Source organism: Chaetodon trifascialis, chromosome 8 (assembly GCF_039877785.1).
Source record: "Chaetodon trifascialis isolate fChaTrf1 chromosome 8, fChaTrf1.hap1, whole genome shotgun sequence".
Classification (NCBI taxonomy): domain Eukaryota; kingdom Metazoa; phylum Chordata; class Actinopteri; order Chaetodontiformes; family Chaetodontidae; genus Chaetodon; species Chaetodon trifascialis.
The window spans coordinates 17,506,974-17,520,958 of record NC_092063.1 but is presented as its reverse complement, the minus strand read 5'-3'; the positions used below and the strand labels follow the sequence as shown (position 1 = coordinate 17,520,958).

The window sequence follows — 13,985 nt, the reverse complement described above, 5'->3', positions numbered from 1 at the left end:
ACTTTAAATTCTTTAAACAGTTCCATTTATTTCTCATGGCCTTGCAGTTTTAAAACATTATAACAATTTATTCTGAAGTAACATAAAGTCCCTGCTACAAATTGCATCACAATATTTCATAAAAGTTGCACAATTCAAAAGTGCATAATGTATAAAACGTCCAAAATCTTGTTGCTACTGATAAATATATAATAATGGATAGCAGCTTGTTATTTACACTCTTTGGTCAAATGGTAGTATTCTTTGTCACAAAGTTATCCAGCATGCACAATGACCAGACTTGTTGTTGCAGCGCTGGTGTGTTGGAGCTATACAAAGAACTCCTGATTGTGACTAACACCCTCTGTGGAGGAACCAGAAGTGGAAGTCTTGGGACAAGCCTCAGATTCCAGAGGAGCATTGCAGATTCCTGGTCATGGAAAAGCAGACCAGTTCTTGTCTACCAAGCCACATGTGTTTCATGAACTTGGGGGCTTATGAATGTTCATGCCATGCCATCTAGCCATCCAACAACCAAAGTAAGATCTGTAAGATCTTTGCTGGATGTCTGAGAGAGTATTAGGAGCTTTTGGAAGATAAGTTAAATTATGACTCTACTGCATTGTTCTTACCACATGACTGGGATGGATTATCCCACCTTTTATGTCCGCTATATGCTCTTTTGAGCTAGCAGTAAATCTCTTTGCTGTTTCACCCAACAGCAAAGAGCTTTACTGGGTGAATGCAATGCAAATGAGGGTTCATGTTGTCCCTTTAAGATCCCAAGTGCCTCAACCAACCCACTGCAAGTCATTAGTATAGTAACAATCACGTCATACCTCACCAGTCTTTCTCCAATGAACACTGACATTTGCCAGCACCACTGCCACCAAGTTTCTATTTACAAAGTAATAAGCTCTTCAAATACTTTGCTATTCCAAAAAATGGGAGAAGCTAGTTTAGTATGTTAGCATGCTTACTTTTCCTAATTAGCATTAAACACAAAGTACAGCTGAGGCTGATAGGAATGTTAATAGTTTTGCAGATATTTGGTCATAAACCAAAGCATTGGACAAATAAAAATTTTGACCCGATGATGATGTCGGATTAAAGATCGGGCGTCACTGAAATTATTCCGATTCATCCTGAGGGGGGCAAAAATGCGTGAACCAATTTAATGGCAAACCATCAAATAGTTGTTGAGATATTTCTTTCAAAACCACAAGTCACCTTCATGGTCACGCTAAAGGAAAAGTCAGAGGATTCATCCTCTGGGAACCATGAATGTCTTTGCAGAATCTTGTGCCGATCCATCCTGAAGATGTTGAGATATTTCCCTGGATAAGAGACAAGTTTCACCTGATGGTGATGCCAGATTTAGTAAAGTGACCAACAAACTAGCCATTGGTATTTTTACCTGGAGATAGTTTTAAGTTGAGGGGTCATCGTAGACAGGCTTTAGAGGCAAGGTAAGCCCTTGATTTACCATCGCATGTTCTTAAATCTCTTTACCTGCTTTACAGTCGCCTGTTTTGGTGTGGGCACAAGTGTAAGTTGATTTTCCCTGTTCTCTTAAGAGTCTTTGCCTGAGAATTATTTAGCACGAGTCCATTCACTTTGGTTCGTTATCGTCTGTCTGCCCAGAATGATATGAATAGAGATTTGGACAGGGACAGTGAAACAAGCATTACTAGTCTATTATTTTATATCACTGCATTCTGCTACATCAATACTATTAGGGCCTCAAGCTTAAAACCTACAGTCCAAGGATAACAGTAGAATAATAGCCCGTTAACAAGGAGGAGGTAGCCTGTTGGCCTATTGAATTTAATCTGTTGCTGTAGCTATTTTATTTAAACGTGATGGTAAAGGCATAAAAAGTAGTTTATGTTGCAAGACCAATGTAGCACCCATAACTGTCTTATAAAGGCTTAATGTCAAGAAGCTTTAGGGGTAGTGTCAGTAGAATAACACTGATCAGCCTTGAGCTTGGGAATTAGAGACTGCAAATCTTTGAGCATAACGTGACAACTTGGAGGGATACATGTGGGCTGTAACTTTAGCTGAACAATTTGTTGATTTTTTTTTCGCATTGTTTATTATTTTAGTGTTACCTTTATATATTTATCATACCATATCAAAAAAGGCCACTACACATGATATGATGTCATGGACCAAAATGTAGTATGATGGGAATAATCTGCTATTAGAGACCAACATAAATAAAGTTGCATGCTAGTTTTCTTATCCCTAATTTATTTTCAACGGAATGAGCCCCATACAGGATGTATGTGTCTGCTATAAACCACCAATTTGCGGTATTAGTGACTTCTACAGACTGTCATGTGTTTCCCTGTAAACATTAGCGTCAGTGCATTAAAGTAATTGATTGCTGAAAAACAGACAAAAACTGTTAGCGTGTTTCCCTGGAAACAGCAAGTATTAACCTGGGTTGTGTTGATGAATTGAGGCAAAACACCCTGTAATTCATATCAACTCTATTATATTTTTCAGCTCAAAGAGGAAAAATCAATTGAAACAAGCTCTTACGCATGGATAGATGCTAGGTTTGATCAATACTATTTTCACAGGGATAGTGCCTTTGAGTTTGATTGAGGCCAGGTTAAACAAAGCTAGCCAGTGCTGCTCAGGACTAATAGAAAAATGTAGATATTGAGAGGGGGCACAGTCACCATTTGGGTACATCTTTTAGCACATTCACCTGAGTTTTATTGATCAGAACCAAATCATGTGATTGAGTGAGGCTGTGGGTCAAAATATAGGTCAAGGTCAGTCAACAGCACAAAGCCTAATCCTGTCCATCTTTTGTATTCCATCAAGCATCACTGGTATTCCACTGGGAAGCTGTGCCCTCAGAATATGGAAACTAAGGGCTCTTAGTTCAATTATACAAGCCCATTGAGCTTCAGAATATTGACATATCTCAGTACTCTGAAAATGTCATGGATAATGATCAACCAGCTCACCAGAAAATGTTTTCATAGAAACCAAGATCTGGAGGCTAGATATGGACTGCACTGAATTTGTGGACTTATGCTATGAGGTCAGGATTTACCTGTAAAACTACCTGTAAATTAGGAGGTTACATAACAGACCTAGTTATGTTCATTGATCACTATTTATAAGACCTCCAATATCAGTTCACCGGTTACACAGAGCTGTCTGATTATTATCGTACAAGGGGAACGTTGTGTATATTCCGAGTATCAAGAGTTTTCAGACTCAAAAACATGTCTGATTGTAAAACAGCTTCAAGCTGCTTAACTGCCCCAGGAGGAAAATTTTGCACACTGGAAGAATTTAACAGTTGGACGTACAGCTGCTTTACCATGTTGTCACACATGGTGTTAGCTGCGTAGTTGGAGGATCCGCAAAGCAAGTAGTCATAGATACTGCACGATTATAGACACGTAGATATATCTTATTCAGGGCCTTTGGTGCAGAGAGCATCAGCCTAGTTTTTCTGAGGTTGCATTTGCTTAACTGACGCTTTGACATCCCGTATCTTGACCTTAGCTGACCAATATGACATTAAAAGTTAAAAGAAAACAAAACAATATACTCTGGCAATAATTCCCAGATGTTGCAGTCCAAGTAGAGTCAGACTGACATACCTTAACTTTGCTCAGTCACAGAAACTTCACATTGAACCATAAGTGAGCATTGTGGACCCAACACTCTTTTTGATAGCCGTGTGTGTCTTTATGTCTGAATTCTCAGTCTTGCACAGCAACAGATACAGACAGAATCTTAATTGATCTAATCTGGTTACTGCTTGCTATTTTCAACAGTTCCATTAGAAAACTCCCATCCTCCCCCACTCTGTCTCTCTCCCTTCACCTCCCACACTTTCTACCCCCCATCTGCCCTGACCTACATGGTAGTCACATGGCCCCGGCTCCCTGGCTTGGCATTTTATGGAAAATCTGCAGGAGATAAAGCCACAGGGTTTAAAGTGTTATCCCTGCCTGTCCTTTGAGAAGGGCTAAACACTGAATGAGGTGTTATTGCATCAATGCTGTTGGACACACACAGGCAGCAAAGAGGATATCTTCCTCCCTCCTTCCCTCTCTCTGTCTCTCTCCCTCTCCCTCCTCAGTTTGATTGGATTTAGTAGAGTGTCACCACTGTGACTTTGGGGGATTTCTCTTTCCCTGTCACTGTCTTATGCATGCTTGCTTGGGTTATTTACTTAACTTGTCCAGAAAATGGACTGTGATCTGCAGCTTACCGCCAAAGCTAGGGAGAGACAAGTGCCTCATGCTGGTTAAGATATGCCAGACAGGCACCTAGACGCTTGCTTGCTGCTCTGGCTTGCTTACTCCCTTGCTGGTGCTGAGGGCTTAGTTTTGCACTGTGACCGAGTCCCCTTCACACTGTTGTCTGCCTGTAAATTTTCTGCTGCCCTTGCTATTCAGCCAATTACAGCAAAAGAGCTTTAGCGTTTTTTTTTTCCCCCCCTTCTCTTCCTCACAGTGTATATTTATATATTTATTTTACAAGCGAATGACAAGCATTGTTGAAGGTTAAAAAAAAATGCTGAATTTCATAGTGCATATATTTTTATATTTCTACAGCAGGACTAATCAATAGAAGTCAGCTCTGTCTTGTGCAGAACAAATACACATGCTGCGGACTGGTATGGCTTCCTCGCCTGTTGCGTTTCAGAGTCTTTCTTACCACTAGGACCACTTAAATGTAGTAAAGGAGACACTGCAGTTTGATAAAATTTCCACTATTAATTGTAATGCAGTAGTCTTTAATAGAGAACAATTAATTTGGACGTGTGAGTGATTTTTGAATCTTCTGTTTTTATATTACAAAATTCTGCAAATATATGTCATTCTGGTTTTATGTTTTCTTAGGTTGTAGTAGTCCCATGTGATGGACTCTATAGAAATTACAGAAACGACCATTTTTGGTAACATTAAAGTGACTACATGGGATATTGTGAGATTGTAAGTGAAAGCAAATAAGTTCAGTTTATCTGGAGTATGCAGGTCTTATGATTTGTCCCTCTGCACCTATTCTAGGTTTTATGCTGTCAGCGTCTTCCCTGTCCTCTTGACATTAATCTGCTCTGTCCCATACTGTCAACCTTAGTAGCTATATATTCAATAATTGGTTTAGAAGTACAAACCCTTAAGCCCATCTACACAATAATACAGTCTACTGGGTTTCGACGCATATGCCACATGTTCCTCTCTCATGTGTTCTGAGTTGTTTAGTCTTTCTGAAGCTAGGATGTGATACTAAATATATTTGACCTAATGTCTGTGAAAGGCCACACACTGACTATCAATACAATGTCAAATGTAATGCAGAGCTACAAAGCAGTTTAGGAATGCATCCAAAGTACTCTGCCATGTTGCATTCTGGTGCTAAAATGACCAGCGAAACTATCGTCCCAAAATACTGGATAAGATAAAGCAGTCAGGCCAGCTTTGCATCGCTGTGGCAGTTGGTTGTAGTCATAGTATAGCTGTACTTGAGAGGGTGAAGTGCAGGCTTACAACAGTCCCACTGCAACCAAAAAAAGAACATCACATAGGTTTTATTGTTCTGTCTCTCATAAAAACAAAACCAGAAGTTACACAAGTGATAATTGTGCATAAAAGAAGTGACACCACAAAATGCAGTGTTCCAAAACAAGAGAGCAGAAGAATAAAGGGCTCTTTCCACCAGTGTAAAATCAGCCACGCCTAGCAGTGGGAACGGAAAGCAAAACTGCTTAATGTGACAAAATAAAGACAGAAACACTCCAAGGGAAAGTTAGAATTAGGATCCTGAAAGATTTATGCCTCCATTTTATTTATAATTTGTTTTCTTTTCCTTATTGGAATTGAGTTGCAACTGAATATTTGATGAACACAGCCTAGAAGTAAGGATGTTATGTCAGGAGGAAACAAAAAGTAAAGAGAAACAACCAAGAAATGTATTTTGCAAAGTTTGCGCTTTGGAATAAACTAATACGCCTCTGCTTTCACAAGTCACTTGTTAATTGAATGTGGAGAGGAGTTCGCTATCTGCAGGTTGTGTTGAGCCCTAACGAGGCTAGCTGCGCCTTTCCGTATGCACTGCGCTGAGTGCTGGGTACTCTCCGTGCACAGAACACCATCTGCATTTTGCTGTTAACGCGCCTTCACATCCAAGGGAGGATTAGGAGAAAATCCCCTGGTTTTTTTCAACCAGTTGACAAATATCAGATTTGTCTCTAAAAAATTAGCTCCATCTATATCTCCCACCATATGACACACAAAAAAGATTATCTTTAATACCCAGCCAGCTTGGGTGTGGAAAAAGCAGATTAAAGTTTCAGTTTGGTCATATTTACCCAGCCACTTCAAGTACGAGACTGCCTGCATTACACAGTAGACAGACCTCTTCACAAAGATTCCTCCCCCAACATGTACACCCACTCCCACCCCCAAGCCTTTACCTTCCAGAAACAAGATGTCTGCCTTGAAACAATTAGACATCATACTTAAATAATTCATCATTTCCCAGTCAGTCTTTCTCTTCTACGTGTCCTTTAAACAGACAGAGTGAGCTGCCAAAGGGGCTAAAGTGAAAAACAGCAGCAGGTGCCTTTTCAGATGGAGCTTTGTAGTCTGCAGAGGGTGCTGAGCTGTTATTTTATTGGCCCACTAGTGAGGAGCAGGGGGTGGCTGGGAAATGGACCTGGTGGCTGACCTGAGACCCCAGAGCTGTCCTATTAGCAGTGTGCCTTCCACTAGATGTTACTAGAAATAGTAACTCTCTTGGATGAATCAGAGCCAGCAAACAATAACACAGTCTTCACCCATGTCACCTGTGAAGTTAAATAAGCCAAAAACATTGCTTGAATACCCATTTGAGAGTGTAAGAACCTTACTTGCCAAAAATAAACCCCTTTGACCCTGGAGGAGGTCATTTGTCTGCAGTGCCAGATTGTAAGGCCGGACATGCATGATTATAACCCATCAGCATTCATCAGAGGGATTTAAACATATGAGTAAGATGCTCCTTAAGCCTCTGCTAAGTCAGTATGTTCTTCCTGACCATTTCATTATCAAATGCATAATCGTCATCTGCCGAGGACAGAACTGAAGGCCTAAGGCCCTACCTGTTGTCCTGGATGTTGACTTCCTTGCTTCCGCTCAAGACCACTGCCCCACCCAGAGGTTGCTTTATGAACACAGGAGCCCCATAAATGAAATTAAGGTGTCAATTAGTCAATTACAGCATAATAACTCTGAGGGCAGACATTTAGAGACAGAGAGAACCTCAGCTAAGTTCATTTCCTCCGGCCCAGGAGCCTAGCGCTTGGCACACGTCACTCCCCACCCAGACTCGCTGAATAAAGGCCCCAGTGCTCTCCCTAATGTTATTTTCCCCTGGATATCTTTTTTGATCAACAATTTCCTTTCATGGGTTTGTTTTTCAGAAGCAGGGTATGCGCTTTTTCTCTCCCCAGTTTGGCTAGGGAGAATTTTATAATTTAGTAATTAAAATCTTTGTTAGGCTTTAGAAATTGCAGCTAATTGAATTTAATGGGAAGATGAATTTCAATTTTATTTGATTAGCAGGACCCCTGGCATAGGTATTTATGGAAAAAACTCTACAAAAATATGCTGTGTGGGCTAAGATGGCATAATAGAATTACAGATAATCGGATTTCACTGTCATGAATTTCACTCTAATTTCACTCTAATTTTCCATTAGATAGCTGGTTTACAAATATTTGCTCATCTGCGATGGGAAAGGCTATCTGTCTAAAATGATTACGGAGCAAGCCTTCAGAAATATGTCCCTTTTTTCCCCTCCCTTTTAAAAACCAGATTGCGAGGGATCAAAATTAGGAAGATTGCATTATGGATGTCTGCATCCGGGAGAGCAATGGGGGAGATATGATGATTACGGCCGGGGGATGAAAGCAGTGTCAAGAAAAATGTATGACTCAAAAACATAGGCCTATTCTATCTACAAAATCTCTGCTCTCAGCACACTGCCGCCAAGCAACATGATATATCATAATTCATGTAATATCGTAAACAGTGCACAAATAAAGGAAAGACATTGCAGCATGTGGACGTACAAATATAGCTCATATACCTCATACAAACTATATGTTCATTTCTTCCGAGTGTGTACCTGTAATGAGATTTTTCCTTAATTTTCACAGTTTGTGTATATAGCTGTATATGCAGCCATGCAGCAATTATGAAAATCAAATGAGATTCTGAGGAATCATTGTCAAGAGTAATGCAAATGATGATCATCAAGAAGTGGTGTATAGCCATCATCATTGTTCTGGCTGCGTTTGTGTGTAAGTTTAATATTCAGCACCTTCTCTGCTTAAAAATAAATATATAATGCAATATAAACAGACGTGAGAGGGAATAATATCTCACATCACAGACAACCTCGAATAACACTGGGGTGAACTCTTGTTGAATCCCGCTTTAAAAGCTCCTGCTTCAGAATTAAGCTTTTACACATTCAATTTCCTGCCAATTTGACAACAACATGACAGTGAATATCAAGAATAAACTTGATCCACTGCCTGCTGAAAAACACAAACTATTTTAATTTGTTGTGTTAGATGCAGTCGAAGTGCCTCATGCCTCTCCTCCAGTGTAACCCCCCACCTGTACACTCCACCAGTTCGGACAGACCTCCGCCCCACGCCAACTTGCACCCACTCCTTTGCCGCTCATTCGCTCACTCACTCACTCTTTGCCCCGAACTGCCAGAGACAGCAAGAAGGGTTCAAAAACACAATCTGACTCTCGGCAAAGGTCAGATTTCTCACTCGGCATGTCTCTGGGCTTTGGGCACAAAAGCCACTGAATTCACATCTATCAACTGGGCCCTAGCTTTTGTCCTGGGGAATGGAGGACTCGGAGAGGGCCCTTCACCAGACCAGCCCCTCCTGGAGTGCACTGTCAGGGGCAGCCAAACGTCTGGCCCGGCGGCCCTTTGACTGATGTACCCCTGCCATGTCACATGCACGGCAGCGTGCACACACACACTCACACGCATACACACTCCACCTTGCCCTCAACATTCTCCCGCATGCACCATACAATACCCTCAGACCACATCAAACGAAAAGCCCCACAGCTCCTTTTGAAAAGTAATGGTTTCGCCCCCAAAGATGGCAGCTCGAAGGCCAGAGGGCTGTAATGCATGGACGACAAACCCTCCCTCCTGTGGACATGAATAGAATTCACCCTGCAAACTAAAACGTCCCCAATATCAAGTTTGGAGTTACTGTAGAAGTTTTTGTTTTCCTTTTTTATTGATACAACCCCGATTCCACAAAAGTTGGAACGCTGTGTGAAACAGAATGCAGTCATTTGCAAACAAACTGTGTTTATGGACGAGAGTTCTAAAGTGTTCCTGAGTCCATGTCGTAATCTCCTTTATACAATCATGTGTTCACAAAGTGGTGAACCTCTCTCCATCCTCGCTTGTGACTCACTGAGCCTTTCCAGGATGCCCTTTTCATTCCCAATCATGATACGATCACCTGTTACCAATGAACCTGTTTACCTGTGGAATGTTCCAAACAGGTGTTTTGGAGCATTCCACATCTTTCCCAGTCTTTAGCTGCTCCTGTCCCAACATGTTTGAAAAATGTTGCTGCCAGCAAATTCAGAATAAACATATATTTACAAAAGTCAATGAAGTTGATGAGGTTAAACATTAAATATATTGTCTGTGAGGTGTTTTCAGTTGAGTATGTCACAAGGATCAGCAAATAATCACATTCTGTTTAATTTATGCTTTATACAGCGTCCAAACTTCTTTGCAACCGTGGTTGTATGCTGTACCTATGTAAGGCAACACATTACAGTGTTACAGCTAGATAGATGATTTCAGGTGTTATTTTCAACCATAATCATTTAAAGCTGCCAGAAATGTCCATTTCAGTTCAGTTTCAGAGCACCTGCACAGTCTCTTATCACAGTGTGGTTGATATTGTGCTGCACACAAGAGCTCACCACTTGTTGAAGCAGAAGTAATCTGAGTACATTTTAGTCACCATTATGTTTTTGCTCTATTGACATTATTTCTTGCTTTTTGTAGGATATTTCATTGAATAACAGAGATTTGTAAACATGTTACTGCTGTGGTCAGGGTGAATTTCGCCCAAAGTTTGTTCAGTAATGATCCATATGGGCGTCAGACCTGAGCAAGTCTCACTAATCCACCCAACAAAATATGTTTGTTTGTATAGTATGTGACTGATGAAGAACAGGGCTGATATTTGACAAAAGATTTTATCCATCACCTTTGGAACAGTAAAAAAGTCAGGTTGCAACATCGGGTCATGTAAGGATTCTTTATCATGGCTAACAAAAACTGAAGTAGTATTTACAGAACAATGTTAGATCAAAGGTGGAACCTTTTGATAGAAACTCTTTTAAGGACATTTTCCTTCATGTTGCCTCGGAAGGAGGAACAAAGGGTTTTTTTCCTGTTATTAACAGAGATGAGTCATCATAATTTCAAAATCAACCAAAACCTGTTTTATGTACATACTTTGAACTTTGCTGACAGCACTCAGGAACTGAAGCCAGGACTATGTGTTCTTGCATTATGGTTCACAGCCATAAAGTGGTTCGTTTCCTCTTTTCTATAACCAGTAAAGGTTAGTTATACACCACCTTTATTCAGAATAAGACTGCTGTGGAAAACAGTGGCCTTTCAGATTTGAAACTTTTCGTCATTTTGTGTCACTTTGTAAATTCTTGACGCAGAGCCATGTTTACAGTATATGGGCATTATGTACAAATGGTCCAGAGGCACTTTGCATGCCAGTGCGGAAGAAACTGCCAGGCAAATAAGGGGTTCATCTTATAAAGTATTCATTGTCACCTGGTAACGGCTGTCGTTTATCATTTCACCTGAAATTACAATGAAAACTGATAGCTTATCACAGGGAGGGAAGGAGAAAGAGTGTGCTCAGAGGGAAAGAAGCAAAGACAGTGTACGACACGGCACTGAAATAGAGAGGATCTGTGTTTTGTGAGAGGAGTGAAGGAGTTATTTGCTTCAGGCTAAAATGTTGGATTAATATTTTTTTGTCAAAGATCATAAAAATCATAAAAACTGCTGATGCTTCATGCAATAGACACACAGTAAGAGGACAGGCATGTTTATCTAATGCAGTTTGAAATGTACTTGATGCGGCTGTGTCCCTTTAATGTGGGACATTGAATGATGATTTAATACTCAGGGGTCTGTTTTTTTAGACTATCTTTTCATTAACTGCAGTTGTACTTTATGCAGAGCAAAAGTATTGGTGTTTAAAAAGAGGCTTTTACAGGTAGTCACATTGTATAATATAATTTAATAAACTTGTAATCTCTTCACTTTAAAAATCCTTTTTTTTTAAAGTGTTGTGCTCCCCTCATTTGAATAGAGGCAGTGGAGGCTCCACCCCAAGAGAGTTGAAAGGCTAGAAGACCACAAAGATGGAAAAGGCCAGCCCACTGAGGGAGGGAGAAAAAAACTGCTCCGGTTCCTCTGCCATAATTTCCTATCAGCCTATTCAGACAACATCACCAACAGCTTGGTCTGTGCGTGTGTGTGTGTGTATGGGGGCAAAGCAGAGAGTGAGAGAGAGGCAGCGCACGAGAGGCAGAGAGAGAGAGCGACACAGTGAGCGGCAGAGAGAGAGAGAGCAGAGAAGGGGGAGGCTCCATATTCTTTCACCTACCCCCCGTCAAACCACAGGAAGGAGGGGCCAGACCCTCAGCTGCCAATCAAATCCGCTCGTGGCAGCCGGCATTATCTCAGCAACAAACTATTGACAGATTACATGTCAAGGAGTTTAGTGCATGATTGAAGGAAGCCTTTTTTTTAATCTAGTTACTTTTCGGCTCTCTTTCCCCCTCCACCAACCAACATTCGAATGACTTTCTAACAGAGTTGAGTAATATTATGAAAGTTACATGTCTGAGAGGATTTAACTTCGACTTCCCTGAATATGGTGAGTACTCTTCTTCTTTTCTCTCTCTGCCTGATATGTTTTATTAGCTGACAGTTAAAGGTGTGCCTTTATCTCTGACTAAATATACTGAAGGGGGAAGTTGTTCATGATTAAACTATGTGCCAGCGCGTACGTATACCCAAGTGTTGCGACACCCTTATTTATAGCTCTTTGACAGTGCCCAAAGGTGACTGCAATATCAAATGTGATTGCCCATTTCTCCAGCTCGCGACTCATGACGCTCTGCTACATGCAGCACACATGTGAAGAAAGTTCACAAAGCCAGTTTCATTTTCTCTTGGCAGAGTGTATTTCTCTTGTAGGACATGAGACCAGCACAACTCCCTGTCAGGCTTCTTTTTTTTTTTTTTTCTCATCTTCATCCGTGTTTTCCTGCTTGTTTAGTTCTTTCATTTAATTACATGTTTTTGAATAAGCCAACATTTGGCCCTGTAGAAATACAGGTACTGGTTTTACCCACAGAGGCACTGGCAATGCCATTAGGGTGCATTGAATGGCCTAAGGGTTTGTTGCCAAGGGGACAAAGCAAACAAACTGTTGTGTTGCTTATGTTGTCACACATGTAAAAGGAGCAGGAGTAGTACTAACACCTTCACAGGTACTTCTAATTGTGTATGTTCAGTTCATTGGTGTATGCCACATTAAAATCTAAACATTTTGATAAATCAAATACAATGCATGTTACACCAAATTCTAGCCCAAAACAATATTTATTTAAAGTATTAAATAAGATTGTTCTCACTGATTAGCAATTTTGTGCAAATGCACCTGTGGGGCAGATTATTTAAAATTGTATCAGACCTGTAACTGTCAGGTTAACAGCAGTCATTCAGTGTGTACTTTTGGGAGGGTAAACTTGTCCTGTTGTAACTGGATTACACCTTATACTTAAGAGCCTCACTCTCCTCGCCACTTTACTTCAACGAGGGGTTTTGTGTGTGTTTTAAAATAGGACCTGTTTCACGTTCAGATCTCGTTCTCTCTGTCTTGCGTGTACTGTATGTAGGTGTGTGTTCTCTGTTTGCATACACTGAGTGGTGTCTTTATATATATGTGTGTGTGTGTGTGTGTGTGTGTGTGTGTGTGTGAGAGTGTGTGTGTGTGTATTAGTAGTCCCTTTGTATTTCATTATTTGCACCATACATAAATATTACCACTCACTAACTAAACTCTAACTTTTCGGAGACTTTGAGAAATCTTATCTGCCCTATTTTTGAAATGCTTTATTTTAAACTCGTACAGCACATAAATATTTATCGAAGGCTGTGGGGATATTTTGGAGTAGGCTGTTACTTTTTAAATGGCATCAAAGTGGTTTGAATTACGGAAAGGATGCTCAGAAAAATATGTATATACAGAATTATTCTTTGTTTTTGCCTTTTTATATTTTTAGGGAAAAAAAATCTGCAATTCAGGCTTCATTCAAGCAGGTTTTGCTCCAGGCTGTTGTTTTTAAATGTCTTTCGTTGCCATTTATCTTCTCTTTCAGTTCGTCTTTCTGTCCTTTCAACAATTCTGTGTCTCTTCCTGCTGTCTCAGCTTGCCGTTCAGCACATTTGAAACTATCTAGGCTTTTGTGCTCTTTAACTTGTGCATGGCAGCATTACTGAGAAATAAAAGACGATCTAGAGATGATGATTCTTATTAAATAAAACTCTGACAGACTGTACAGTAGACCACTGTGACCACAGGGTTTCAGACATACATGAGGGCTCGGTTATTATGTCTGGTTATTTAAGGTGTCCTGTATTATAGTTTAAAATAACAACAAACAAGGACAACTGTTATTGTGACACACCCTAATTTCAAACTTTTCGTCAGCTCGGAAAATGTTTTTCTACCCTCATATGAGTCATAATGTTGATTGCCTTCTCCCTCACTGAGTTGTCTCATTAACCCTTTGTGGCCCTCTCCATCTTTTACGGCCCTCCACAAAACCAGGACGAAATGAGGGAGAAAAACAAGCCCAGTTCTGGAGGCC

The 13,985-nt window shown here is 40.5% G+C and overlaps 1 protein-coding gene across 5 annotated transcripts in view; it reads left to right on the top strand.

Moving 5' to 3' along the window:
• The window catches only part of casz1 (castor zinc finger 1), a 167,647-nt gene that overhangs the window by 78,930 nt on the left and 74,732 nt on the right, over positions 1–13,985 (top strand). For 4 of the 5 annotated variants that reach the window (XM_070967990.1, XM_070967987.1, XM_070967989.1 and 1 more), the window contains exon 1: positions 11,547–11,983. The exons of the other annotated variant lie outside the window; for it this stretch is intronic. In XM_070967990.1, the coding sequence (XP_070824091.1) occupies positions 11,935–11,983 (49 nt within the window). In that variant the 5' untranslated portion in view covers positions 11,547–11,934. Of the gene's footprint in view, positions 1–11,546; positions 11,984–13,985 lie in introns of those variants that run through there. 5 annotated transcript variants of the gene reach the window in all.